The sequence below is a fragment of the Ambystoma mexicanum genome, chromosome 13 (genome assembly GCF_040938575.1).
Source record: "Ambystoma mexicanum isolate Mex_15411 chromosome 13, UKY_AmexF1_1, whole genome shotgun sequence".
In the NCBI taxonomy this organism is placed as follows: Eukaryota; Metazoa; Chordata; class Amphibia; order Caudata; family Ambystomatidae; genus Ambystoma; species Ambystoma mexicanum.
In genome coordinates, this window is record NC_090938.1 from 201,012,885 (window position 1) to 201,038,525 (window position 25,641).

The 25,641-nt window shown below is 44.3% G+C and overlaps 1 protein-coding gene across 1 annotated transcript in view; it reads right to left on the reverse strand.

Moving 5' to 3' along the window:
* IGFN1 (immunoglobulin like and fibronectin type III domain containing 1) overlaps positions 1 to 25,641 on the reverse strand; it is a 299,446-nt gene that overhangs the window by 187,457 nt on the left and 86,348 nt on the right. The window contains exons 2-4 of the mRNA XM_069633640.1: positions 21,972 to 22,092; positions 8,207 to 8,346; positions 469 to 568 (exon numbers count right to left, since the gene is read on the reverse strand). Coding sequence (XP_069489741.1) covers positions 469 to 568; positions 8,207 to 8,346; positions 21,972 to 22,086 — 355 coding nt within the window. The 5' untranslated portion in view covers positions 22,087 to 22,092. The remainder of the gene's footprint in view (positions 1 to 468; positions 569 to 8,206; positions 8,347 to 21,971; positions 22,093 to 25,641) is intronic.

Here is a 25,641-nt window from a genome sequence, read left to right on the forward strand (position 1 = left end):
ATGGCAATGCGCTAACCTGACATGCCTGTAGTTGCAACATTTAGGAGATGGTCACAGGAGGAACCACAAGACACTGTTTAGCCAGTGAGGGTACTATTCCCATATATCTTCTATATATAGCCTACAGTACTAACCAATCCCATCCTACCTTAGATTTTTACAATGCATCATTTAATGTGTGATGTCATTTCACATTAAAACACCATGACAAGCCTCTATCCAGTGAGAAAGTATTGGAAATCGGGCAATGTCCTTAACTTGATCCGTGTTTTGAAGTTCCTCTTGCTTGTATTTGGGGGAAATTAACAAACCTTCACCTTACTTCATTTCCTTACTCCCTGCGGTTTAAGATGGGCCATTCCTAAAAATGTAGCATTCCTTACCTAAAATGTGTGACCTAAAGGAAGCTACTCGGCCTCTACCACTTTGAGACAAGTTACATAGATGATGTGACACTCCTTTACTCACTTTCTATGATCTTGAGGCTGGCCACGCAGGTAGCCTCGCCGTATGCATTCCAGGCGGTGCACCGGTAGGAGTCTTCATCGTCTGGGGTGACGTTAAACACCTAGACAGGAGATATGAAGGATAATACATTTGAGTACATTTTATTGCTGTCTCCTGGATATCACTTGCTCTCTGAAAGAGCCTTTCATCACTACATTCACCTCATGCCTCATTTTCACCTTCATCTCACCTCTCACCACATTAGTCCTTGGAGGCCTCAGATCCTACAATGTTGCTGGGCATGAATGGCATAAAAACCTCCAGAATTCAAAGTATGGTTCAAGGATGTTTATTAACAGATAATATGATTTTTTATGATGGTCTTGTCCGGTTGCAAGTTGACCAAACTAGTGGGCCTCCCGGTCTGGTCCTTTGACCTCCCATGTACTTCCTCTACCCTAACGCAGACGTCCCTGACACAAATGTAATTTTGATCCTAGAGATTGGTATTGCCTACTGTCTCATCTAGCCTAAGCTTCAGGTGAGAGCCTAAAGGCTTAGCCCTCTTTTCTCTCACACCCTTGGGCACTTCATAAGGGTTCCCTGCGCTACCGCTCTCCCAGGATCGTATCAATATTATTTGAGATTGTGCCTGTATCAGATGTTCTTGTTCCCTTTCTCTCCCTCTCATTCATTCTCTCTCTCTTTGTCTCCCTCTGATATTTATTCCCTCTCTGTCTATATTCACCCTCTCTCCTCTTCCGTCCCTCCAATATTCTCCCTCTCTCTATCTACTGTCCGCCATCCTCTTCTGTTCCCCTGATTCTTTCTCCCTCTCTTCCTTCCTCCACTGAATAGTCCCTCCTATCTCCAATCATTTGCTACAGCCTCCCTTACTTTCTCCCCCTACCTCCACCAACTCCCATCTATCCGATGCTCTCTCACACCACCTCTTTCACTCCCTGATCACATGGCTCCTTGCTCTGTGTTCTGTTTCCTATTAATCCCTCCTTACTTCTCTCTCTCTCTCTCTCTCTCTCTCTCTCTCTCTCTCTCGTCCTATCTCTGGTCTTCCGAAGTCTGGTCTCCCTGACTCTGTGTCTTATATCTCTCTCTTTTTTCGTCTCCCACCAGTCTCCAACCACTCTCTGTCTACTTTGCATCTTTCTTCTCTGGTCCCTCCAATCTTCTTGCTAGCTCCCTCTCCTCATTCCTCCACCAAATAGTCCCTCCTATCCCCATACTCTCTCTACTACCTCCCTCTCTCACTTTCTTCCCCCTCCTTCACCAACTACTTACTCTGATCTCCACTCACTTCCTTACACTCCAATTGCTCTTGCCTCTCCCTCTTCACCTACACATTTTCACACACTCACCGTTCTCAAACACTCTTCTTCGCTAACGCTTACTCCTACACATACACTCCTCCAGCAGGGAAATCCAGCCACTCGAGATTCTGACCCTGCCTTGGCAATAGTAAATAGAGACCCCTGGGAGCTCCACACAATCCTCCCATAGCTAGCAAATGAAAATCCATACAGCTGAAGGGAGACATTCACACATGCCATTTATCCTAGCAGAAATCCAAGAGTCATAGCACAGGGTGGGAGGCCAAGCATTGCATGTGCCTGAGGACCAAATCCCAACATGGATTAAAGATCATGCTCCAAATCAAAAACATTTCAAAGAGACAGGAGTGTGTGCTGGATGTGTGCGTGTGAACTGTGGCAGTCAGTTAAAGGCACACAATTACAGAGGTCAGAGCCAGTCCCCGAGAAACTTCAAAGGTAGATTGGCAGCTTCGGAGAGCCAGTTTCTGGCACATTTAGAAGGTAGCTAACTAGGTCTGTAAGCAGCCAGGATACTCCTGACATTAAACATGGTGGGCCTGGGTGGGACACAAACAAACCTATTAGAAAGTGCCCCTCACATGGAGTTAAGGAGGATCAGTATTTACCCATAGGTGGTAGGCACACAAGGTCAGGACCAATCAGTGCCAGTGAAACTGATTAAAGAATGAACCAGCCAATCAGGGTACTTATTTTTGCTACAAAAGGACCCAGACCACTACTAGATTTGTGGGGAGAGGACAATGTTCCTGGGAGCTGGTTTTAAAGATAGGGAGAAGAGTTGGTGAGAAATATTGAGGAGGGGAGCAAGAGGAAGATGAAGATGGGAGGTGTAAGGAAAGCATGGTATCAAACAGTGAAGACAGACACAACTGATCTCAGTTCAAGGGTGTTAATTGTACTTCAATGGGTTTGGAGCGCCTATCCAATCCTAAATCTAAGGATGGGGAACAACCTATGACCATCAAATAATAATAACCCAGTCCTAGTGGAGTCTCTGTCAAAATAAAAGGGCCTATACTAATAAACCTATTGCCAATCCTTACTTCTAAATATAAATGGTGTGGAACAACAATGTAGGCAAAAGAAAAGTGTTCAAGAAATAATATCTCAGGATAGTTGAGCATTTGGCTTCCCTTCCCCACATTTTCAGCACAGGACAAGATGGCACGTTTGAGCTTCACACACACTCTGGCTTCTGGGCCACGAGAAAACAGTTCAAAGCATGGGTATCAGCGCCTTCTGCCAAAGTCTCTCCCCCAATGACAGTCTCTTATTGCAGAGGACCTTGGAGAGGACCTGATGTAACAAACAAACACCAAAGTGCCTTTCTTATCAGGGTTTTCACATTCACAGGTTCGCAATTGGTCTCCCTCGTTTGGGCTCAGACCACGGAACCCCTAATTTGGGCTCAGACGACTTTAGCACAATGTTCACGACTGGTCTCCTTCGTTCGGGTTCGGACCACGGAACTCCCTTGTTCGGGCTCAGTTGTATCAAAAACTGAAGACTTTCGAATGTGCGATGGGTTTTGCTTAAACCGTCGCAGGACCACTTCGATTTACTCCTTTTCTTATTATTTATTTTTTACTTTAGTTTCTGCCACTTCTTGGCTGAATACCTTCGATAGAGCACCACTCTGTCACAAATATTGTATCTTCTTTGCTACAGTTCAAACATCCATCAGCCATTAGGCTGTCCTAGCGTCTTTCATTACACGCGTTCAGCAATCTTTATCCTTGCTCTTTGTATTCAATGTTGCCGCTTGCAACGTTGACTTCAACACAGACCAGTCTTGCATCGATTTCCCCAACTCACCAGCTGTGTTGATTTTTTTTTTATCCTGGAGCCACGGATGGTACCAAAGCGGTTGCTGCTTCTCTCCGATTTGATCAGCCTTGCAGGAGGGCCCCATGTATCTCCAACACACAATACAGGCTTCTTTAGTCTGGTTTCCTGGCCTTATGCTCTTTACTCCATAGGTGTCTAGAAAGTAACGGCTTTCCGCCGGAAAGGTCAAGGGTATCTTCGTCTTTGTGCACCCTTCTTGGTTTGTCGTCTTTCTTCCATCATTCAGCTGTCATCTCGAAACTTTTTATCAGTTTGGGGAAGCTTAATGAGGTCAGGTGGGAATGATTACCACCAATTGCCTGACCTTTCCTGACCATAGTAGTGTGACATGTCAGGTACACTGCTCAGGTATGAGTCTGTTTTCTCTCAGAGCGGACTGTCCATGTGAAAGAGTTTGTGTAGCAAAGGGGGGGTATAGTTTCCATATATCCTACTGGGTAGGATGGGGTAAAGGTGTTGCAGGTAGAGGGATACCACGTCTCGCCATAAGGTGTCCCACTCTTCGAAGACCCCTCACCGAGGTGATCCTCCCGCACTGGTCCACCCCCAGGGTCTGGATCCAAAGGCGATGGGCGTGCCCTGGCCACCTGAGATGGAGACCCCCCCGGGGACCAGCGGGTGAGACACCTTCTGGTTTCTCACAGAGGCTTCAGGAGGAGACTGGAGAGTAAGCACAATAGTTAGATAAGAAGCAGGAGTGAGAGCAGGAGGTGATGGCAGAGCAGTTGTGAGAAATCAAGATGGGGGAGAGTTGGAGGAGCAAAAGGAGGGGAATTAGTATGTTAGGAGGAGGCATGCAAGAGCTGTAGTGTAAAACCCAGATTCAGGGTCCAGGAGGGGGCCAGTTCCAGGCAACGTCAGTGGTCCAGTACCCAGGTTGAAGGTGCAGAATATGCCAGGAGGCCTGAGGAAGACCCATGGACAACAGCTGGTAGGGAATCGTTGGAGGGTACTAGAATTATGGTTTGAGTGAGTTGGAGGCACTGCATCCCCTTTAGGTCACTGAGCTAGTCAGTTTCTTTATTTACACATTATATATAAATAGTTGCTGAAAGAGTCAGGGGGTGCTATATATCCCCTTAAAATTGGCAGAGTAAGTAGGGCACAACATCCCTAGCACTAGTAATTGCAAAATGATAGTGTTATGGTTAGAGTAGGGTGCAGTGAGCAGACCATTGGCACTACTCCAAGACACTCGATTTAGAACTTAGGTAGAGGAGAAGGCAGTTCTTCACAAACATCTTCAAGTGGGGCGGTGGTTACCTACCCAAGATTTAGCAGGAGAGACAGCTTAGACCAGAAGCTAATACATGAATTTTAAAGAAAACATATCCCAACACAGTGAAAAAGATTGTAAACATTGCATGGCTTCTCGGAGGTAGGTGGTGGTGTGCTGCTATGTCAAAGGCACATGGGTACTAGATTGCAGGTGCTAGTACACAGGGGAGACGATTTCCTCCCCTCCTGTAGCTACCACCCAAAGGGAACCTCAATGGCATCTTTAAATTCTCTTTTTGCATGATGCTGCACAGTGATGATGTTGCTACTGCTTCCTTGCATGCAGCAGCAGTTTCATGCAGACTTCGCCGCCCACCGTACCACCACTAGACACACTTGGCTTTACTGTTTAAAAAGCTGCCAATCAGTGCATCTTAGTGAACAGTGCAGACAAGCTTCACTGTACTAAACCGCCAGTTTTAGTTTTACCCAATTTCCTTCCCATGGTTGCAAATGTTCCCTTCGTCTGTGTGCACTTTCGCCCACTGGATCAATGAGCTACTTGCTCACAGAAGGATATGCAGCACCTGTGTCTGCCTGGTCCTAGAACTGCCCCTCTCTTCCATATTGCCTTAGACATGAGATGGATTGTCAGAGGAATGTTTCACACTTAGATTGTTTGTGAGGGATTAGAATTGTGTTACTCTTAGATCCTTTGCTGGTGTTTGAAATTTGCTATACTTGTCTAAGAAAGACAAGCAATCTGTTACACTTAGATGGATTATTAGAGGAAATGTGTTACTCTTGAAGCATTGTGAAATTTAGAACATGCTTGCATTAAAAGAAACTGCAGTTTAGTAGCCTAATTTCTCCTGATGATCTTAAGCTGGCATTTGTACTGCTCCTAGAAGAACAGTAATGCATGTTCTGAAGGGTGGCCAGTGTGCACATTAAATTGATCTGTTTATGGTCTTTTGTGCTGCACCTAAACTGTTAGCCCACCTTACGCCTCAGATCTATGCTGGTAAGCCTTCCATTACACTTAAAGATCCTAACTCCGGCTGGGCACCCTGACATTGCAGGTAGTAGATGGCTGTCAGCAGTTACTTAGAACCACAAAGATATCTAGTAAGACTATAAAGATAGCTGGTCGATGGCACCTAGAGAATCCTACTATCCAAATCCTATGGTAACCGCCTGGTAGATATAATAGGTCAGTCAGTCTTTTGTGCTTAGACGACTTGATGGTAGCCCCCCGCCCTCATAATGCCTAGAAAAATCTACGAGGGTAGCTGGTCTTTTTCCACAGACTTTCTGATGCCACAGCAACATCAAAGATAAGCTCCATCTGGGCTCCTGCTGTGTATAAATGCACCAATTTGGTGGACATCCACCGCAGGCACGGCTATCCATCCACTCACTGTATAATGCAGCTACGACCTACAACAACATTTGGGCTAGCTGACACTATGTTTTTAAGCCTACTCACCCCAGACTATGCCTCAACACCCCTGACATCATTATATAGCGAAGACCTGTGACAAATTCGGGCACGCTGGACACAAAGTGAGTCTCTACCACTCATGCCATCGCCTGACTCCTCTCAGCACCCATCCACGTGCCTGAGCTCATGGGTTGCTTACTACCAGAGCCTGACCAGCCCTGATAAGCCTTATTTGGGCAAATGCACACACGCATTCTAATCCTACTCTGTGATCTCCAACACTCTGGACTTCGGTCCCCAAGGTCGTTTCCACCATCAGTGCATTGAGACCATAATAATGGTAAAAGACGGTATATAAATGACAACTACAATACTTTTTTTTATTATTTGTTGTGCTTTAGCCAAAACAAATTGTGACTTTTAACACAAATCTTACATAAAAACATTCATTCATGACAAATAATTCTTCCAAATATATAAATAGAAATAAGAAGGGAAAACAACTTAAAATTGCATAATTACTACTAATCATAACAAGAATCACACAAAGTTACTATTTCGACGACATACATAGTTTCAGCTCCTCTTAGTCAATTTTAATTGCCTCAAAATTCTCACCACTTCCATTGTGAGAAACCACTCGTTACCCGATATCAATCGTTCCCAAAACATGTCAGATTCCAGAGTATCAATGCTATGAACAAATCTTCCCAAGTTATGGACCCTTAGTGCCCAGGTCGCAGGGCAGCTACATAATACAAGGCGAGTTGTGTGCTTTAGCTTCAAAACACAGTCTTCGCAGGTGTCCAATGGATATATTTCCCTCTCTCTCACATGCAGTATTTCCAAGGTTGGCAAGATATTTAGGATTGGTTCTCAATGCGCCAGCCTAAAAAAAACGTTTTTTTTAGGCTGGCGCATTGAGACCCAATCCCAATATTTTCTTTTGTCTGATTATAAAACAGTGTGGCAGCCACACTCCATTGGTAAAATTCTCTGCTTGACAACTACCCCTACATTGAACTGAAGAAGGAGTCGCCAAGGGCTAGCTCTGTTTGGCTGCGGCAAGATATTTAGTCTGAGTCTGAGGAAGTCAGCCCTCGCACTAGGGTCCGTTGACCGTCTCAGGTAGGTGGGCAAAAAGGATCTAGGTTTATCGAACATAGAGAGGGGAGAAGAGAGTTTCAACGCCCTCACTCTCTCAATTGTTCTGATCCAGTCCCCTCTTTTCACACACTCAGGGGTGTGAATCAAAGTGTCTACATCAGAATGAGCAGAGGAAAGAATCTCCATTGATCTATCCCTCAAAGTATTTAAGAAGGCGTTGTCTCACCTACGAAGCTGGACAGCTACGTCTTCATAAAGAGAGCTTTGCGGGGGATCCAAAATCAATTTATATACCGAAACCCAATGCCATTCCATCAATGCCAAAAGCGATGTTAAGCCCAATTCATAGCGAATAGAGACTACTGGTGTCAACATTGGGAGGCTCAATGTTCTTTTCCACAGTTTCGACTCTAATTTTTCGCAGTGTGTAACAAAGCTTTGACAGTTGCATCCCAAACCAAAAAGCAGTGCAGGTACCTCCTTTCCTACATAGTATTTTTGTGATGATTGAGAATTTACAGAACTTACTATATATTTTAATCATCTGGGAGCCTAAGTTCAAGATCTTACTATCAAGAGCATTTAATAAAGAACTTTTGGTTGGATAGGCAAAACTACAATACAAGAGAATTTTTTACACTCAAAGTTTTTGGGGTTTCATTCTTCCAATAGTGCCATTTGCTCTCAAACTATGCTGTCTGAGGTCACTTGGCTCCCTTACTTTCTATTCCTTGCAGTTAACTCATAGGTTTTAGCATTGTATTTACTAGGACAATGCCCTCTTTCTTACCTGCAGGATGAATTCGTCCATGATACTGTCATAGAGGCACTTGTACTTGGACGTGTTGCTGAGATCTCCTTTGGCACGCTGCCACTTCACCTCTGGTCTGGGTACTCCGTTCACCACCACCTTAAACATGGCATTTTTACCTTCCAGAAACAGGCACAACATAATAATGAGGTTAGAAACTTCATAAAAAGATACACACACATTTATTTAGCCTGGCGGGCTCTTTTAAGAATATCCAGTGTATCTTAGAAGATGACTGATGTAAGATGACGGGGCCGGGGTCTGTTCATCGTAGTTCTCAACGGCCATAGATTTTATTAACAAATACAATACAGCATGTTGAAAACTACGTTTTTATCCATTTGTAACCTCAACCCAACTTGATCCTGTAGCTCTTTACAGACTTTTTTATGTCAAAAGTTCAAGAAAAATAAAATAATTCTCCAGAATCAGGAGTAAGGAAGCCCAAAACGTCCATGGATTTCATTGTGATTAAAACACATGATCTCCATGTGCCTCACACAACTCCCTGTGTGCTGTTTTGGACTTTTACAAACTCAGTTTCTACTTTGTCTTCCATTTTGTTCATAGAATTGAAAAACAGAAGATAGTAGAATGTATTCTTACTATTGACTTGCATTGTCTTAGTCATAGGAGTCATCCATTACAATATGTTAGAATGGATGTATTTTGTCTATCAAATAATTGGAGTGACGTCCACATTTTTAGGCATGGGCTTGTATGACCTGCTCTTCCAAAATGTAAAATGAGGTGTAAAACAGTGAGAATATTGGATTTTCATTTTCCCACAAAGTTCGTTCAAGAAAGGACCTGGTGGAGAAGGTGTATTCAGGCTGGGTTGGGTGGACGTCGGTGCAAGGTGCCTTGTGAAACATCATCTTCTATCAAACAGGTTGGGAACCGTTCTTCCCGTGTGTTTTAAAGGACATAGAAAAGGACCCTGCCAGACACATCTACTTTTGCCTCATAAGCATTGTACACCTGCTATGATATAATTGCTTTGTCTCTGATGGTGGCATGACTTAACCTTCCACGGTGGAACAGCCGCGTCTGCAATTGTGGAACGGCCCCACTTGCCATGGCACAATGGCCCACCTACGATGCTGACATGAGCCTGTCTACCCTGGTGGAATACCCTCATCTGCCATAATGGAACAGCCCGGCTTGCTGTGGTCAAACAATTCACCAGACTTAGCTGAGTGATGTGAAGTTAGGCCATGCCAGTGTGTCAAGCAGATGGCTGGATGAAATGACAGACCCGGAACCAGATGGTCAGCATGCACACAAACCAATGTTGGGACTCTAGCACTGCTGCATGGCGATCGTCCACAAACCAGCAATGTTCGCAGGTGTGCTTTACAATGAAAACTCCTACCCAAAGGCATGGCATGGGGCATTTCAGGAGGATGTCAGAGCCGTGGTTGATCTGTGCATGGTGTGTATAGGAATGGAACACAACATTGCAGGGAGTTAATTCAGAACAAGGTGTGCTTTGGAGATGGAAGGGAAGGACTAAGGGGGCACTGGACAATCACTTTGGCTCTCAGAGGAAAGACTGGAGGATAGTCTATCCCAGAGTAGCGGAGGGACAGAAGGATGAGCCAGAAGGATATAAAAAGAAAGCCATATATTTCAGTATTGTTTACCATTCTGGGACAGAATGGATGGTCGAGTAGATGCACTGGCGGCTGGAATTGAAGTGGTACTGAGAATTAGAACAGGATTGACGAATGTATGCAGATGGAAGGGGCTTAGAATCATGAGAAACACCTGTATGTAAGAAGTGCCGAGAACTCTGTGAATTACTAAGTGCAGACGTGTTGAAGAAACTGGGATGTATTTGCTCCTAAGGTGTCAATAACCATTTAAACCTAAGAAAGATGGTCCGAAACTCAAGAGGTACTGGAGCTCAAAATGTGCTTGGAACGCTAAATGGCAATTGATTTAAGAGTTGCAGAGAAGCCTATATTAGTGGCATTCACATGTCTAAAGAGATAGGTATCCTTAACGACATGCATCACAGATTGTCCACTCTGGGAGACTCTCACGTACCCACACTCAGGTAGTGGACTTGCCAAACCTGACTTATTGGTCACTGTCTAGTGTCACTTGTTAGTTATTTGACATACTGGTTTAGAGTGTCATAAGATTTTCCATATAAAGGCTGAGCGTGTATTCGCTAGGCCAAGTATTGTAGACACAATTGTTGCATGCAGACTTTGCCCACAAGCGGTCGTAATCCAGTGAAGAGTAAACACTGGTCATGGAATGAGCTTGGATGACTTTTCAGAGCTACTGTTAGCATTTGATGTTTCCACAGGAAGAATCAATACGTGGCCACATTTATTACCTATAGGGGAATCTCTCACACTTGATATGTTTCTGTCTATATCCAGAGATCTGCGTAGAACATTTTCCATTCCTAGATGGATACAGCTATGGAAAAAGAAAGATTAGATGGATTTTCGTCGAGACCCTAGGCGAGAGCCGCTACTGACATTACCATTGGAGCAGCAACTACAGGAGTACAGAGTGATTGATTATCATTGCACCCTCCCTTCTCCAAGTAGATGAGATATCTCCAAGAACCACAAAGATTGACATTTTCTTGAAGATCCATACACTAGCCCATGACATCTCTCAGTCTTCTGCTATTTTTGGTGCATTACAAATATGTCCACCATTTGTATTTCATTTCTGCCAAACTCAATGTTTGTGGACTCGACTAAGCTCAACTTGCGCACTAAACGTAGAGCTATAAAAGCTGGAGTTTTACATCTGGCATTGGCATATGATTATGTAACTAAGTATCGGAGGAACGTTGTCGAGATTTTAGAGTAAATCATTAGTCACGCTGTTCCCCTTTCCTTCATTGGATGTTTGCTGACGCTTTTTGTTGCCCAGGAGGAACTGAGTACAAAGTTTATTACTCTAGCATTGACTGTTACCCAAATGTGACTACCAGTACATTGGATGTGACCACGACCTTGTACATCGAACAGATGGTTAAAAACAGTTATTCAAGACATATGGTAAATATAAATGACCTCGAAACAGATTTCTAGAACATGTACAACCCACACTATAGACCTACAGACAAAGGAACCCATTTTGTATCTGCTTCAGTAAACATCGGTCAGGTTCTGAGATCAGTGTAGCTGATGATTCTGATTGATGTAATTTCATTGAGGTGGTGTTTCACTGCTGTAGCAGGTGATCTCAGTTTCACGAAACCCAGACACTGTAAATGCTTTGCATACCCGCCACTGGTTGACTTCTACATCTTTTCTATTTATTTTAGTGCTGTGCTTGTTTTGCGATGGCACCAAAAAGTTAGTGGGATATGGCCTTTTTGTTGGGGTTGTCTAGGATCAATCCAGGTGAATCCTAACCTGGGTCCCACATGTAGAATGTTATCAAGGAATTGTTCCTTCCAATCACCCAGGTCTCACTCCGTGCTTTCTATGCACGCTATTGCACTCCTTATCCTGGTGGTATATCCTCCCTTTCCCTTTCTTCTGCTCCCTCCCACTCTCCTTTTACTCTGCCTCTCTCTTCCCCTCAAGTCCCTCTGATGTTCTTCTCTCTACTCCTACCCTTTATCACGATCTGCTTTTACTCTCCCCCTCTATACACTGCTATTCACTCAGCTCCATTCTACTACTCTCCCTTATCTGCCCTACTACTCTCCTGCCTCCACTCTCTACTACTATACTCCACTAGACCCACACCTTCTCCCATGGTCACCCTCCTTTCACTCTCCCACTCACCTTTCCATTCAGTCTCAATGACTCACCTTGCACTCACTCTCACCCAAGTCCCTTTTTATTCCACCAAACTATGCCTCACCTTACAAACGCTATCAGCAATTATGGCTATGCGCTGTTCTGAACCATTCTTCCTCCGCTTCATCTTTTGGCCATCCTTCTCCTTTGACCTAACCTGAACAACACACACACTGCCATGGTTTCCATTTCTTTTTTATCCTCTCCTTCCATTGGTGTTCTGCTTCAGCTCTTTCCCTGGGTCAACAGCTGGTTTCTTTCTCCCCATGGGCCGGGTTATAGAACTACCAGCATATATAACTTGCTGTAAACAATGCCTCTTTTTCATATGCTAGTCTGTCTGTATTTGGAATTGGCGACCCGCTCAAAGTGTAGTTAATTTTAGTGTTTGTATCTCCGCCACCATTCGACAATGGTGGCTCGCAAAGGATGTAATCAATCTCAGTATTCGTATCAGGACTACATGTAGCGTCGGAATTGCCGGTTTGATATGCAGACTGTTCCTCACTCCTGCTGAAGGTGAAGGTACACTCAATATCCAAATCACTTGGAGAATCTGGTTTGCCGGTTTGTAGTGCAGGTCGCTCTGCGGACTGAGAGTGGCTTGCCAACTCTCTCTCAGTTGGGTTGCTCACTCTTTCCTCCACCGCCATTCATTCTGGTAATGTAATCACATGAGACAAGAAGAAAGAGACTGGCAAGCATTGTGCATAGCCATATGGGGCAGGAAAAGTTGGTACTTAATTCACTTAGCCAGGCACAGGTAGAAGGGACAGACAGTGGCTCTCTGCCCACTCCTACTTACCGCCCCTGGGACACAAATGGCTCTGGGAAACTGTGTGGTATGCCACTACCCCAGGCAGAAAGAGGGACCTGTAAGGAAGTCATGGTATCGAAGTAAAACAGACACAAGTGACCACAGTTCAAGAGTTTTTATTGAACTTTTAAATGGATGTGATAAATGCCGATCTAAACCTAAATCTAAGATGGGAGCAGGCTACGACCATCAAATAATAAAGAATGCAGTCCTAGTGAAGTCTTGTCAAAATAAAAGGGCCTATACTAAAAAACGTATTGCCAATCCTTACCGCTAATTTACACATTTTATTTATTTATTTATTTTAATTTTTGTATCGCGCCAACATGCCTCAGGGCGCACACAGAACAAAACAAGGACGAACACAACAGGCATGAAGACAGAAGGATAGAAGAGTCAGATCATTCCAAGTTGAAGAAGTGAGTGTGGGGAATGTTCATGAAAAAGAAAGTAGTGTTCACAAAATGATAAGACAGGATGTTCGGCTGTTGGCCTCCCTTCGCCATGTTTTCAGCACAGGGCAAGGCGGTTAACTCGAGCCAAGCACACACACTCTGGCTCTCTTGACACGAGGATACAGTTCCATTCCTTCATCAGAGCCTTCTGTGCTCAAGTCTCTTTTCCATCAAAGTCTCCTGATATACAAAACTAAAATAGAAAGTTATTTTCTTCTTACAACTTTGTGAATTGAGTGTCTCACCCTGGATCCCCCTCTGCCGGGCTCAGATCCCTCCTTTGTATCAAATTGGTCTCCCTCAGCGGGGCTCGGACCAATTGCAGTTCACTTTACACTTATCGAAGACTTTCGAATGTGGACAGGGTTTAGCTTGACCCGTCGCAGGACAACTTTGATATAAAGTTCCTTTTTACAATATAGTTACCATTCAGTTGGATACCTAACAGAGACCTACGAATAACCGCCCACGTGGCGCCATACCATCCTGTACAGGATATCTTTATTTGCCTTTCAAAGTACATTCATTTTACACTAATTCACGCCTCTCATCACATGCGCTTCAAACATTGTCTTTTGTGGATTTCTTCATACAATGTTGCCGCTTGCAACCTTGGTTCAAACACAAGCTGAATTTGTATCGGCTTCTCTGACTCACCGGCTGTGCTGCTTTTACTGGTGCTGCTTCCTTTGAGGAGCCAAGGACAGAACCACAGCGGCAATCATTCCTCCTGGCTTGGGTTATCAGCATGGCAGCACCCTGGATACCTTTGATGTACAGTGTTGGATAGATCAGCGTCAGTTCGCGGTCTTAGGCTTCTCACTTTCCAAGGCTCGATAAAGTAACGGTTTCTAGTGGTCAAGCGCACTTCCCTACTTGCAATCCTCTCCGGTCTCGCCACCTTTCTCTTTGTGTTAAATCGCCATCTTGGAACTACTGCTTCCTCGTGTGCTTTTCCTCACTCAGAGTGTGCTTTCGTGCTCCGCCTTTTATCCGTGTCGGGAAGTGTGATGGGAGTCAGGTGTGTGTAATGATTAGTAATTGCCTGAACTTGCCTGACCAGGATGTTGGGACATGTCAGGTATACGGCTCTGGTGTTAGTCCGTTGTCGCTCACAGTGAACTTTCAGTGAGAAAGTGTGTTGGGAAAGGAGTGCGGGTTGGGCTTCTGGGTATCCTACATGGTAGAATGGGGGAAAGGTGTTACAGGGAAGGGGATACCTTGTCTCATCCTTCAATGTCCCACCTCCACTCCCAGAAGACCCCTCATCCAGGTGATCTTCCCGCATTGGCCCACCACCAGGAACTGGATCCAATAGTGATGGCTGTGTCCTGGCCACCTGGATGACAAATCCCTGGGGACGAGCGGGTTATGTTTGTTTGTTATGTTATGGTTTTTGAATTTATTAAGCCCATGTTTGCCCAAGGGCTACATGGCGATAGGTTTCTCACAGGTCCCACCCCTATTGACAGGGTCAGATCTCTGACCATGTGTAGAGAGGTCAACAATGCCACGTTTCATATGAAGGATCAGGATCACGTGACGCTCTCTCTTCTATGGTGAACCACCCTCCTGATTCTCCTGGATTCAAGATGCCACATAAAAGACAGCGGGCATAGGTTGGCAGATTGACGCAGACAAAAAGGACTACATACCCCCTTAGTTCAAGACAAATATGGGACAACATGCACTCACCCTAAGTTAACACCAATTCGTTCTTTCAATGACTTGCTATGACAGGCAACATTCAGAACCGCAGCACTATCCATGCAGGTCCTTTCGGCTCATGGGAGGACACACCCCTGGGGATGGTGACCTTGTCAGGTGGTTGACTCCATGTTACAACGGCATGTAGCGTTGTACCTGGTTGGCTGTCTAGGAAATGAGTGTTCCGTTAAGCAGCGGGCTGATACATTGTTGTGTTCTCACTCTCATTTTAAAAGGAACACCACGGTGCAGACCAAGAAAGCCGCAGGCATCATTGGGCCTATTAGAGGCCTCGCCAGCGAAAGCATAAGGAGACACCCCTACCCAAGATGCACGACTAAGAGGGATGAGTGATCCCTCGTGGACTTCGGTTATTTCTTTTTGTCTTTTCCTGAATAATGCACTATTTACATTAAGCCTACAAGTGTCCTACTCTACATTCTTACACCATGTCACATACTATATTACTGCAGGTACGACAGCGATGTGCTGTGTGGTTTTAACCTTTACATTTGGTTTGTTTGCTTTTTGTTTTATTTTCCTTATTTTCATTTCCGTTTAGACTTGCTCACTGCGAGTCAGGCGGGTGACTTGATGCCTTTTTCACTAACCCAGACGTGCTTCGTTATTTTACTTTTTTGCTTTGTGATTATAATCTTTTGCTCTGGTTATTTATTTATTTAGTGGAAGCCAGCTGTCCTGTCCGGCAGGACGATGCCCGGCTTCCTTCAGCCATTCCGGGGTCTCGCGCCTGATAACAAGGGCTGTTATTTTTATTTTCTTACACGCAGAGACACGCTGCAGTCTGTCCTCGATATTCATTCAGGCACTGGCCTGGGATTGGTCCTGGAGATATAATACATAACCAAATATTCTTACAGCACAGGAAGTGCAGCGGACGGCGCAGCAGTCATGCGCCATAGTTCGATCAAAGTCCAGCCCATATGTGCCCGCATCCGGGCCTCAGATGGGTCAGGGTCAGACATCACATCTCCGAACTTTCATCCCATTACCTATTCACGACACTCACTACTTCAGCTCGCCCCTAAGGACATCATGCTTCCAGCTTAATTTGCTGCCAATGGTCTCATCAATATACCAGAAACCCAGCTTGTGTTAAATGCCCGTTCTTTTTCGGCCCATGCCTCTCACTGCTATGATCTACTGCATGACTTTTCTCCTTTGTTTTTTTTATTAGCGCTGAGACTTGGCTCTGTGACTCCTCTGGCCCTGCTTTAGTTCAGGTGTTAACTGGCAATGACAACATTGGCGCCCCTCCTTTTATTTTTCAAGTTGCTTTTTCCTGTTCCCGGTTACCATTCAATCACAATATTTTTATGGAAACTATGATTATTCAGATCCATTTGTTTGCTTTTAAAACTTTATACATATTACTAGTATATTGTCAGCCAGGACATGATCAGGCATTCTGTTCGACCTTTTTGAACCAGGCTGGCAATCTTAAACTCTGTTTTACAGACTTGATCATATTAGGCGATATTAACTTACATTCTATCCAGACATCGCCCACCTTGGTTGACAGTTTTTCTTGTGCTATGTGCGATTTCAATCTTTCTCAACTAGTAACTAGCCCTACCCTAGGCACGGTAGTATGCCAGACTGAATTGTTTCCTCCACTTCACTAACCAAGGTATTGGACTGATCATTTTATTTTCCTTTTTTAATTTTAATCCCTCCCTCTCCTTTGCCTCCTACTCTTCCTCGTCCACCTAGCTGCAGAAGGTATCATGTTAATACTTCTACCATCGCTGACGAGGGTTACTATTGCTTGACCTTTCGATACTACAAATTGACCCAGCTCTCTCAGTCCTTTAATGATATTGAAACCACCCAGCACCATTGCAACCATCCAAACCGCAGGCTCGTACCTCTGTGCCTTGGTTCTCTTTCCATCTAGCCAATTTATGGATACAACGTAGACAGGTGGAAAGGAAGTGGTGAATTCATTACTGTCCCTTTGACAAATCTCCCTTCCGTAAAGCCACGCGGGTCTATCATCTAGCTATTCTGGATGCTAAGAGGCCCTATTTCACCAGGTGGATTGAGTCAGCTGTGATAAACCTGAAGGCGTCTCACCCACTAGTTTCCAGGGATGTATCATCCAGGAGGCCAGGACACAGCCATCGCTTTTGGATCCAGTTCCTGGGGGTAGACCAGTGCGGGAGGGTCATCTGGATGAGGGAGTCATCGGGGATTGGAGGTGGGACACCGGATGATGAGATGCAATATTCTCCTTTCCCGTAACACCTTAACCCCATCCTACCCAGTAGGATACCTAGGAATTCAAAACACCCCTCACCCCCATTTTCCAACACAAGCACTTTCCCACGGACAGTTCACTGTGAAAGAAAATGGACTATCACCCAAGCCGTATACCTGACATGTCCCACTATGTCACAGTGCACACCAGTGTCTTACCTTGGAGGGTCCGCTGGCAGCTCTGGGACACTGCAGCCGCGTCGACATGCCAAACGACTATCATGGCTGGGGGCCGACATGTTGCTCATGTCGCGCATGCGCCAGGGACCAGCACCTGGATACTGCACATGTGCAGTGAACGCAGCATGGTTTGTTGCCACGGCAACCAGTGCATCTGTTCCCAGCCTTCACTGGCCACGCAGTCCCATTTAAACCAGGCAGCCATGGTGCTCAGTGTTGCAACCTTTTCTTGAGGTTATAAGCTCTGTTCCTTGTTTCCTTGCTCTTTCTTGTTTGCTGTGCCTTGGCTTGCCCCTTTCCTCCATGCTGGCTAGCCTGTTCGTTGGTCTTCCTTGATCGCCTCCCTCTGCAACCTGGGCTCATGCTTGCTGCTTGCAGTCTCCTTGACTTGTCTTGCCTTGGGATCATTTCTTCTCCCTCTGCAACCTGGGCTCCTGCTTGGCTGCTTGCAGTCTCCTTGCCTTGTCTTGCTTTGGGCTCATTTCTTTCTTCCTCTACCTTACTCACCTGAGTATCAAGGCCTCCCACCTACAGTGCCTGCACTGCCTGGTACCACATTCTATTGGGAAGGTCAATTACTGTGGCACTGGGGAACCACTCCCAGTTTCAGGATGGTAGTTTATTTCCAGTCTGGCTCATGGGGTGGGATTCTACACTGCGTTACCATCAGGACCAGAGGGTACCCCGACTGAATTCCTCCGTTGGATTGAACAGACATCACCGGATTGAACATCCTGGATTCTCCACATTGTTCCACAGGAATTTGGGAATCACTGGGACACAACTTGACACACTACAAAGGTGAGGCAGGGTCAGGCAATTACTGATCATTACACACACCTGACTTCCATCACACTTCCCCACATGGATAAAAGACAGAGCACAAAAGAACACTCAGAGCAATGCAAGGCACATGAGGACGCAGCAGTTCAAAGATGGTAGTTTAATACAAGGCGGAAGATGGCAAGACTGAAGAGGATTGCAAGGAAGGAAGTGCCTTTGACCTTTTTCACCGAAAGCCTGTATCTTTCCTGAGCCTTCAAGAATAAGAAACGTAAGATCTGGAATCAAAGCTGAAGAATCCTGTATTGTGTGTCGGAGGTACCCGGGGCTCTCCCATGTTGACAGTCAAGGCGGGGAGAATCGATTGCTGCTGTGGTACTGTCCTTGGCTCCTACAACAAAGCAGCACCGGTGAAGTCAGCACAGCTGGTGAGTTGGGGAGACTGATACTAAACCGGGCTGTGTGTAAAGCAAGGTTGCAAGTTGCAACATTGTGTAAAGAATATTGAAGAGAACAGTGCATGAAGCGTATGTTGGGAGCACCACAAATATAATTAAAACAGCAGAAGAGTGATGGAACTTTGACGCTAAGATACGATACCATAGACGGAGTGGTCCGGCACCATGTGGGTGCTCATTCGAAAGTCTCTGTTAGGTATCCAACGAAAAGGTGACAAAGGTTAAAACAGGAGTAATTGTCAAATTGAAGTGGTCCAGCAACTGGTCAAGCCAAACCCTGTGCACATTCAAAAGTGTTTGATATTTGATGTAAAAGTGACATTGATCCGAGCCCGACTGAGGGAGACCAATTGTATGCAAAAGGGATCTGAGCCTGGTTGAGTTGGTTCCGGGGTGAACAGTGACATTGGTACGACCCAGAGAGAGGGAGACCAATTGTATGACAAAGGGATCTGACCCCGGCTGAGGGGTATCCAGCGAGAACCATGAGTCGCCAGAGAGAAAGAATAGACTACAAGCATTTTGCCAAAGGGATCTGAGCCCCGATGAGGGGGATCTAAGGTGACGAACATTGTGAAAAGGGGTCTGAGCCAGGCTGAGGGGGGTCCAAGGTTAATAGTGGGTCACCGGAAGTGAATACTTGTGGAAATCGATGGAGGAGAAGAACTTATTGTTTTTGAACTGTATCCTCGTGCTAAAGCCGCTAGTGACTGTGCTACGCTCGAGTAAACTGCCTTGTCCTGTGTTGAAAACTTGGGGAAGGGAGGCCAACGGCCTGAACAACCTGACATATAATTTTGAACACTTCTTTCTTTTCAAAACATTGTTCCCCACACTATTTGTATTTAGATGTAAGGATTGGCAAAAGTTTGTATTTAGTATAGGCCCTTTTATTTTGACAAGACACCACTAGGTCTGCGTTATTATTAATTGATGGTCGTAGCTTGCTCCCATTAGTAGATTTAGGCTTAGATAGGCGTTTATCAAACCCTTTGTGAAGTTCAATAAATGCCCTTGAAATGTGGCCACTTCTGTCTGTCTTACTTTTGATGCCATGCCTTTCTTACAAGTTCTCAATCAGCCTAAAGAGTTATATAAAACTATCCCATGTCTTTCTTCCAGGACCACATTGTCTAGCTCAGTTCCACCTTCTCAGATATTATGTAACTCTCACTCTGCTTTTTTTAGTGACAAGATTGACCTGATACACCAGAAAGTCACAAATGCTATATCTACTCTGCTACCCTCCCTACTTCTGACTCTATTTCTACTGCTAGTCAGTCTGTTTCTTGTCCCTACTTTCCCCTCTTTCATTTGGATGATATTATTAAGGCAACAAACAAGCTTAAATCTTCATCCCCTCTAAACCCCATTTAACTTTCTATTTTGAAAGTAATTATGCACGAAATTGCCCTTCTGGTCGCCTCTGTTTTCAACCATTCGTTAGCCACCAGTTTTATCCCCCTGCCCTGAAACACACCCTTTATATTCCCTTTCTAAAAAAGTCTTGCCTCAACCCCCTTTTACCTGCTAATTACTGTCCAATATCTCTTCTCCCTTTTTTGATGAAAATATTCAAATGTTTGGTCACACCCTTATTAAGTTATTTTCCTGAAGATTCTTCTTTTTTTTATGTCTTTCAGTGTAGCTTTCAGCCTGCCCGTGGCACTGAGCCTATAATAGTCTCGTAGTGGATGACCAACCTTGGCTTTCGGATCAGGGTGGCATTGGTGCAATGGATTTACTCGATCTTTCAGCTGCATTTGATACCATCGACCATGCCACCCCGTTGGACAGATTAACTGTAGCCGGCATCTCCGGGACAGTATTGTCCTGGTTTCATCCTTTTCTTTCTGACTGGTGTCAATCTCTCGCACATCCACTCCTCTCAATCTGTCCTTGTATCTCTCACTTGTGAGGTAGCTCAGGTTTCTGCTCTTTCCTCTATTCTTTTCAATGTCTATGTACAGCCATTGGCCAAGCTTATCAAGTTTGTTGGGTTCCACTGTTACACCTATGTTGATGATACCCAGATGGCGGTACCCCTCCATCTTGCCCGATCCTAAGTCAGCTGTGAGCCTCAGAGCCTGCCTGAAATCTGTAGGTGACTGGATGAGCCACAGTTCAGTCAAATTGAATGGTGAAAAAACTGAGGTTCTTGTTATTAGCCTACTCTCAGCGACCTCTTTTTGGGCACCTTCTTTAGATCAGTTTCCCCAAACTGTCCCTGTAGTCAAAGATTTGAGTATCAAAATGTCAGCCTCACTGTCTATGGAAGCACAGGTGAATTCTGTCTGTCAAGGGGCCCACTTTAAACTTAAGATCTTACAGAAGGTTCTTCCCTTCCTATCTTCCCATCTTCGTGCTTCTGTTGTTGTCTCCTACATTTTTGGCACGCTGGACTACTGCAATGCCCTTTTTTTTTAGCCCAGCCTGCCTTTCTTCTTAACCGGCTGCAAGTGTTACAGAACATGGCTACCAGAGCGGTCTATGTTCTTTCTTCTCGTGAACATATATCTCCTGTTTTGTTCAGTCTGCAGTTGCTCCCTATCGTGCCGTGCATTGAATTCAAATCTGTATGTTTGGTCCATCTGGCTTTTTAAGAACTAAGAGCTCAATATGTGCAGAGGAAATTCTGTCAATACCTTCCTGCTAGTGCTCTACACTCTGCATCTAACCTATTGTTCAAAGTGCCCCGATTGCACTGTGGGCCCCCCCTCCATTGTCCCCCATGTTGCCCCGATTGCAGCGCTCCAGAACTGGCGGCTGTGCTTTTTCAGTGGCCTCAGCTCTGTTATGGAACAAGCTCCCTCGCTCACTTCGTACCATTGACAACCATCTGCTCTTCCGTCATCGTCTAAATATTCACCTTTTTTAAAGGTTTCTTTTTGCCACTTGCTGTCCCAAACTGTTGGTTTTATCGAGCATCATGATGCCTCCGGTCTAAGCCGTGCTTTACAAATGTAACTACTACTAATAATAATAATAATAATAATAATAATAATATATATTTTTTATTTCCCTGCATATTGTGATCGAATTTCACTCTGTTAAAATGTGATGTTTGTTATATTCATAAGTCCTTTGCCATTCCTGAAACATATATAAAAGCTGTTTTAAAATAAATAAATAAATATATAAACCTAATGTGAACCTTCCATTGTTTTTTATTTACTCCGTCCACCAATTCAGTCTAGCCGGCCTTCAAACAAAGCCCCCAAACTACTTACACCTATTGCCGATGAGGGTACAATTGCGCCCAGCCATGCTTTGTCTTACCTTCTTGAATGGTCAGCGGGATGGGCTTCCGTTCGATGCCTGGGGCACTGCACCCAGTGGGAACTTCTTCAGCCGTCTGTGTTAGCTTTACTCCTGGTAGTGAGGACTTCTTCATGGCAGTCTGGTGGGGCAACAATTAGGTGTAAAGATGAACAACTGGTCAAAACAAAGCCACACAACGGCAAGTGGTACAAAGTCAACTATCTGGGGGTAATAATTCTCAATAGAGATCACTTCCAAACAACGAGTTCTAATAAAATAGTATTTAAAGATTATTTTGTGAATGCTATGAATACTTTGGTTGGTAATTTGTAGAGGGAGACGTTGAGTCCCTAGACACTGGAGGGGGATCGAGTATTGGTGGGTGCTGTGTGGCAGACAGAGGTTCCTGGGTTGTGGCAGAGAATCTTAAGGTGATATATAAAGGGAATTGATAGGGGCGAGGCACATCGGTTAGGCTGAGGTGATTTTTCATTTTTTCCTTGAAGGAGTGAACCGAGTGAACACAGATCTTTAGGTGATCACATAAGCCACGCCACTTTGGTATCACCCTTATGAAGCGCTGGTTTGGACTTTGCTCAGTGGATCTTAACCACACAAGTGACGTTTATCATCCAGAATAATTTATAAAGCAAAACAAATGTAGCAGTAAAAGGTTATTGAATACGAAGATTACACAGGTATCAGCTTAGTAAATAAAAACAGTAGTGATATATTACTTTCGAATACACTGCAATAATGTCATGTGCCACATTGTGTATATTAAGAGAATCTTATTTCAAACTTTGTGTATTGCAATATGCATTGTTGGAAGTTGTAACATAGATCAACAACAGTTATTCATGGGATGAGCGAGGCGGGTATATTGCTCCACACATCACCCCCTGGCCCCCATATCGCCTTCCTCCACAGCTTTGAAATAAATAAATAAATAAATAAATAAATAAATGTGCATTCCTCCCTCTCATCTCAAGGTATCTCTTATACTTTGTGTGAAACTTTTCCCAACTAGTAAATATTTAGTCTAAATGCTACAGATCAATCTTGGTGTAGAAGAGTAATCCTGGAAGAGTAATGCAAGGTAGTAATGCATTCCGCAGTGCACCTTATACAGGTTTCCTATTTTGGCAAGTAGAAGAATTGAAACATGGAGGTGAAGCAATATTGTCAGGCTCACACAAGTGAGTCAAGCACGGAAGCCAGAAAGAGAACTCCTTTATCCTGGCAAAACAGGCGACAATGTTGGCTCCAGACGGCAACTTACTTGTTTTTCAGATGAACCCTAGCTCATATAAAATCCCTTCCATAACCTAAATTAGTGATTAGCAAAGACAGTGAAAAGGAACTCCATGAACAGCTATTAAAAATAACCACAATGAAACGTTCAAATTAACTAACTTTCTTAAGCACCAGAAATCGCAAATCCTCCTATCAGTCCCAACACCAAGTCAAACATGAGCTCCCACGATCAATGTCCCTAAATTCAGACAGAAACACAAAGAATATTTTTAAAGATCAGGTGGTCTCTTTTGACATTCCTACCGTCAAAGGAACAACATGGTAACACTCTATAATGGTTTTGGAGAAAACATCTGGGTGATATATATCACCTATTGTTAGTTGCACATGCGAAAATGCTGTCCCTATTAGAAGAAAACCCTGTCCCTTTCTCTCATGGATCTTGCCCTAGGCTCGAGGTGTTGCACCGCCTATCTAAAAGGGATAGGGTAGAGAAACTGTCCCTATTGTAACAGATGTTTAGCTAAAAATATAACAAATACAAGATCATGTATTAGAACACTGGCACATGGACATTCTACATTAGATAATGTCTCATACTAGAGTATTTTGACTACTGGTCACTGGTGAAAGACCTAATTTATTAACCAGTATCTAGCCAGCTAGGAAAAATCTCAAATAACCTTGTATTGTGATTAAAAACAAATAAATGGAGCTCCTAGATGGTGTAGCATAGTTAAATGATAAAAGCTTTCAGGGTGGCAGCAACCTGATCACTAAGTCAGGTCACCTAAAGATTCAGATGTCTGTGACTATAATTCAGGTTGACAGATCATCTATGGCATAAGTCTTGCTTATGCCTAAAAAGGTCGACCTGTTTCATAGACCGTTAGCAATTTGGTCATCTTCATCAGGACAAACACTACTGTAGAAAGAATATGGCAGTCCTTATTCCTTCTTTGTTTTCTGTCGATGCCCAATGTGGTGCAGTCATTTCCTAGGGAAAAGGAAACAAAGAGAGAGAGAGCGAGAGAGAGGGGGTATATATAATTATATAGCCCCCTGTGGGAAACATACTTGTATTTCCAATGTGCATGTATCTTGTTTAAATGAGGTGGTTATTCCTGCAAGGCGTGGGTAGGTAGGCACAGTCTCTATTTCTGTGCCCATATTGCCCCTTAACATTTAGTTTGCAGGGTTAGGGGGGAATGGGAATCTGTGTATTCAGTAAATCACCAACTTATTCATGCACCCGTTGAGTGAGGTTAAGCTATGGTACACTTAATGCAGGCTTACCACTAGTAGTCCGTTAGGGGTTAAATTGCTGTCCCTCTATCGTTGGTATACACTGGACCCAGCTGTATGTTTTCTGGTGCCTAAACAATGATGATGAATATTCAGGCAACTATGTTGCAGGCTCAATGGCAGCTGGCTCTGTTTGTGCATCTAAATACAGACTGACAGTGCTTACCTATGGCTTGGGCCAAAACGAACAGAGGCTCGTATCCTGCGGTATAGAAAGGCAATTCCAGGGCATGGAAGCAAACGTGGTTCCCCCAACTGCTGGTTACGTTGAATCGGCAGGATGGCGTTTCCTGTCCTGTCAGAGTGTAAGAGGAGGGCAATGAAGAACGGGTTCGGAACTATGTACCTAAAATCTTATAGGATAGTAGCTAAAGGCGACACTTACCATCGCGGACTAGAATGTCAAGCCGCTCGGGTCGCTCGAGTTTGCGATCACAGAGTTAATGTCTACCGGAGCCAGGACTAATTGTTAAGTAGTAGTTCTGGCTATGTGATTGTGTCTCGATGGTGCATGCGTCTTTGCTTAGTATCTATGCCCTGACTTAGTCGCCATCTTGGATTGGAATCGGAAAGCTCAGAAAAAACTATACATGCCCTGGATCGGAATAATGCCGACTCTCAGTGAGGGTTACAAGATGAAACATTATAAAGTGTAAAATATATGTATACATATTAGAAGTAGTATTGAGGTAATCAACAATTGAAGAACGATGGTGTGTAGATACTAACTAGTATTAGCAGTACAGGGTTGCTGGTCTCCGTAGTATTACGAGAAATTTCATTACCATGCTAGACCTGGTGAATGTTTCTATTGTTGACTCACAAGGATCCCTTATCTAATGCTCCTCATGTTAGAGCATATTCAGTCCCTTCAATATCACTGCATCTGTTTGATTTGACAATACGTATAGTTATATCAATGTGTGTGGACTGGACTGGTTCTGTCCGTATAGGCATGTGAAAATATATAAGTGATGCCATCTATATTATAAAGCCCTATACGGTGTCTACCGTTATGATGCTGCAGGCATCTCACGGTCCAAGGGATGTCCTAGGGGCACTTGTAGTCACTCAAAGGTGTCATAGATCACTAAATGGATGCAAGGTAATTTATATGTCATGCTGG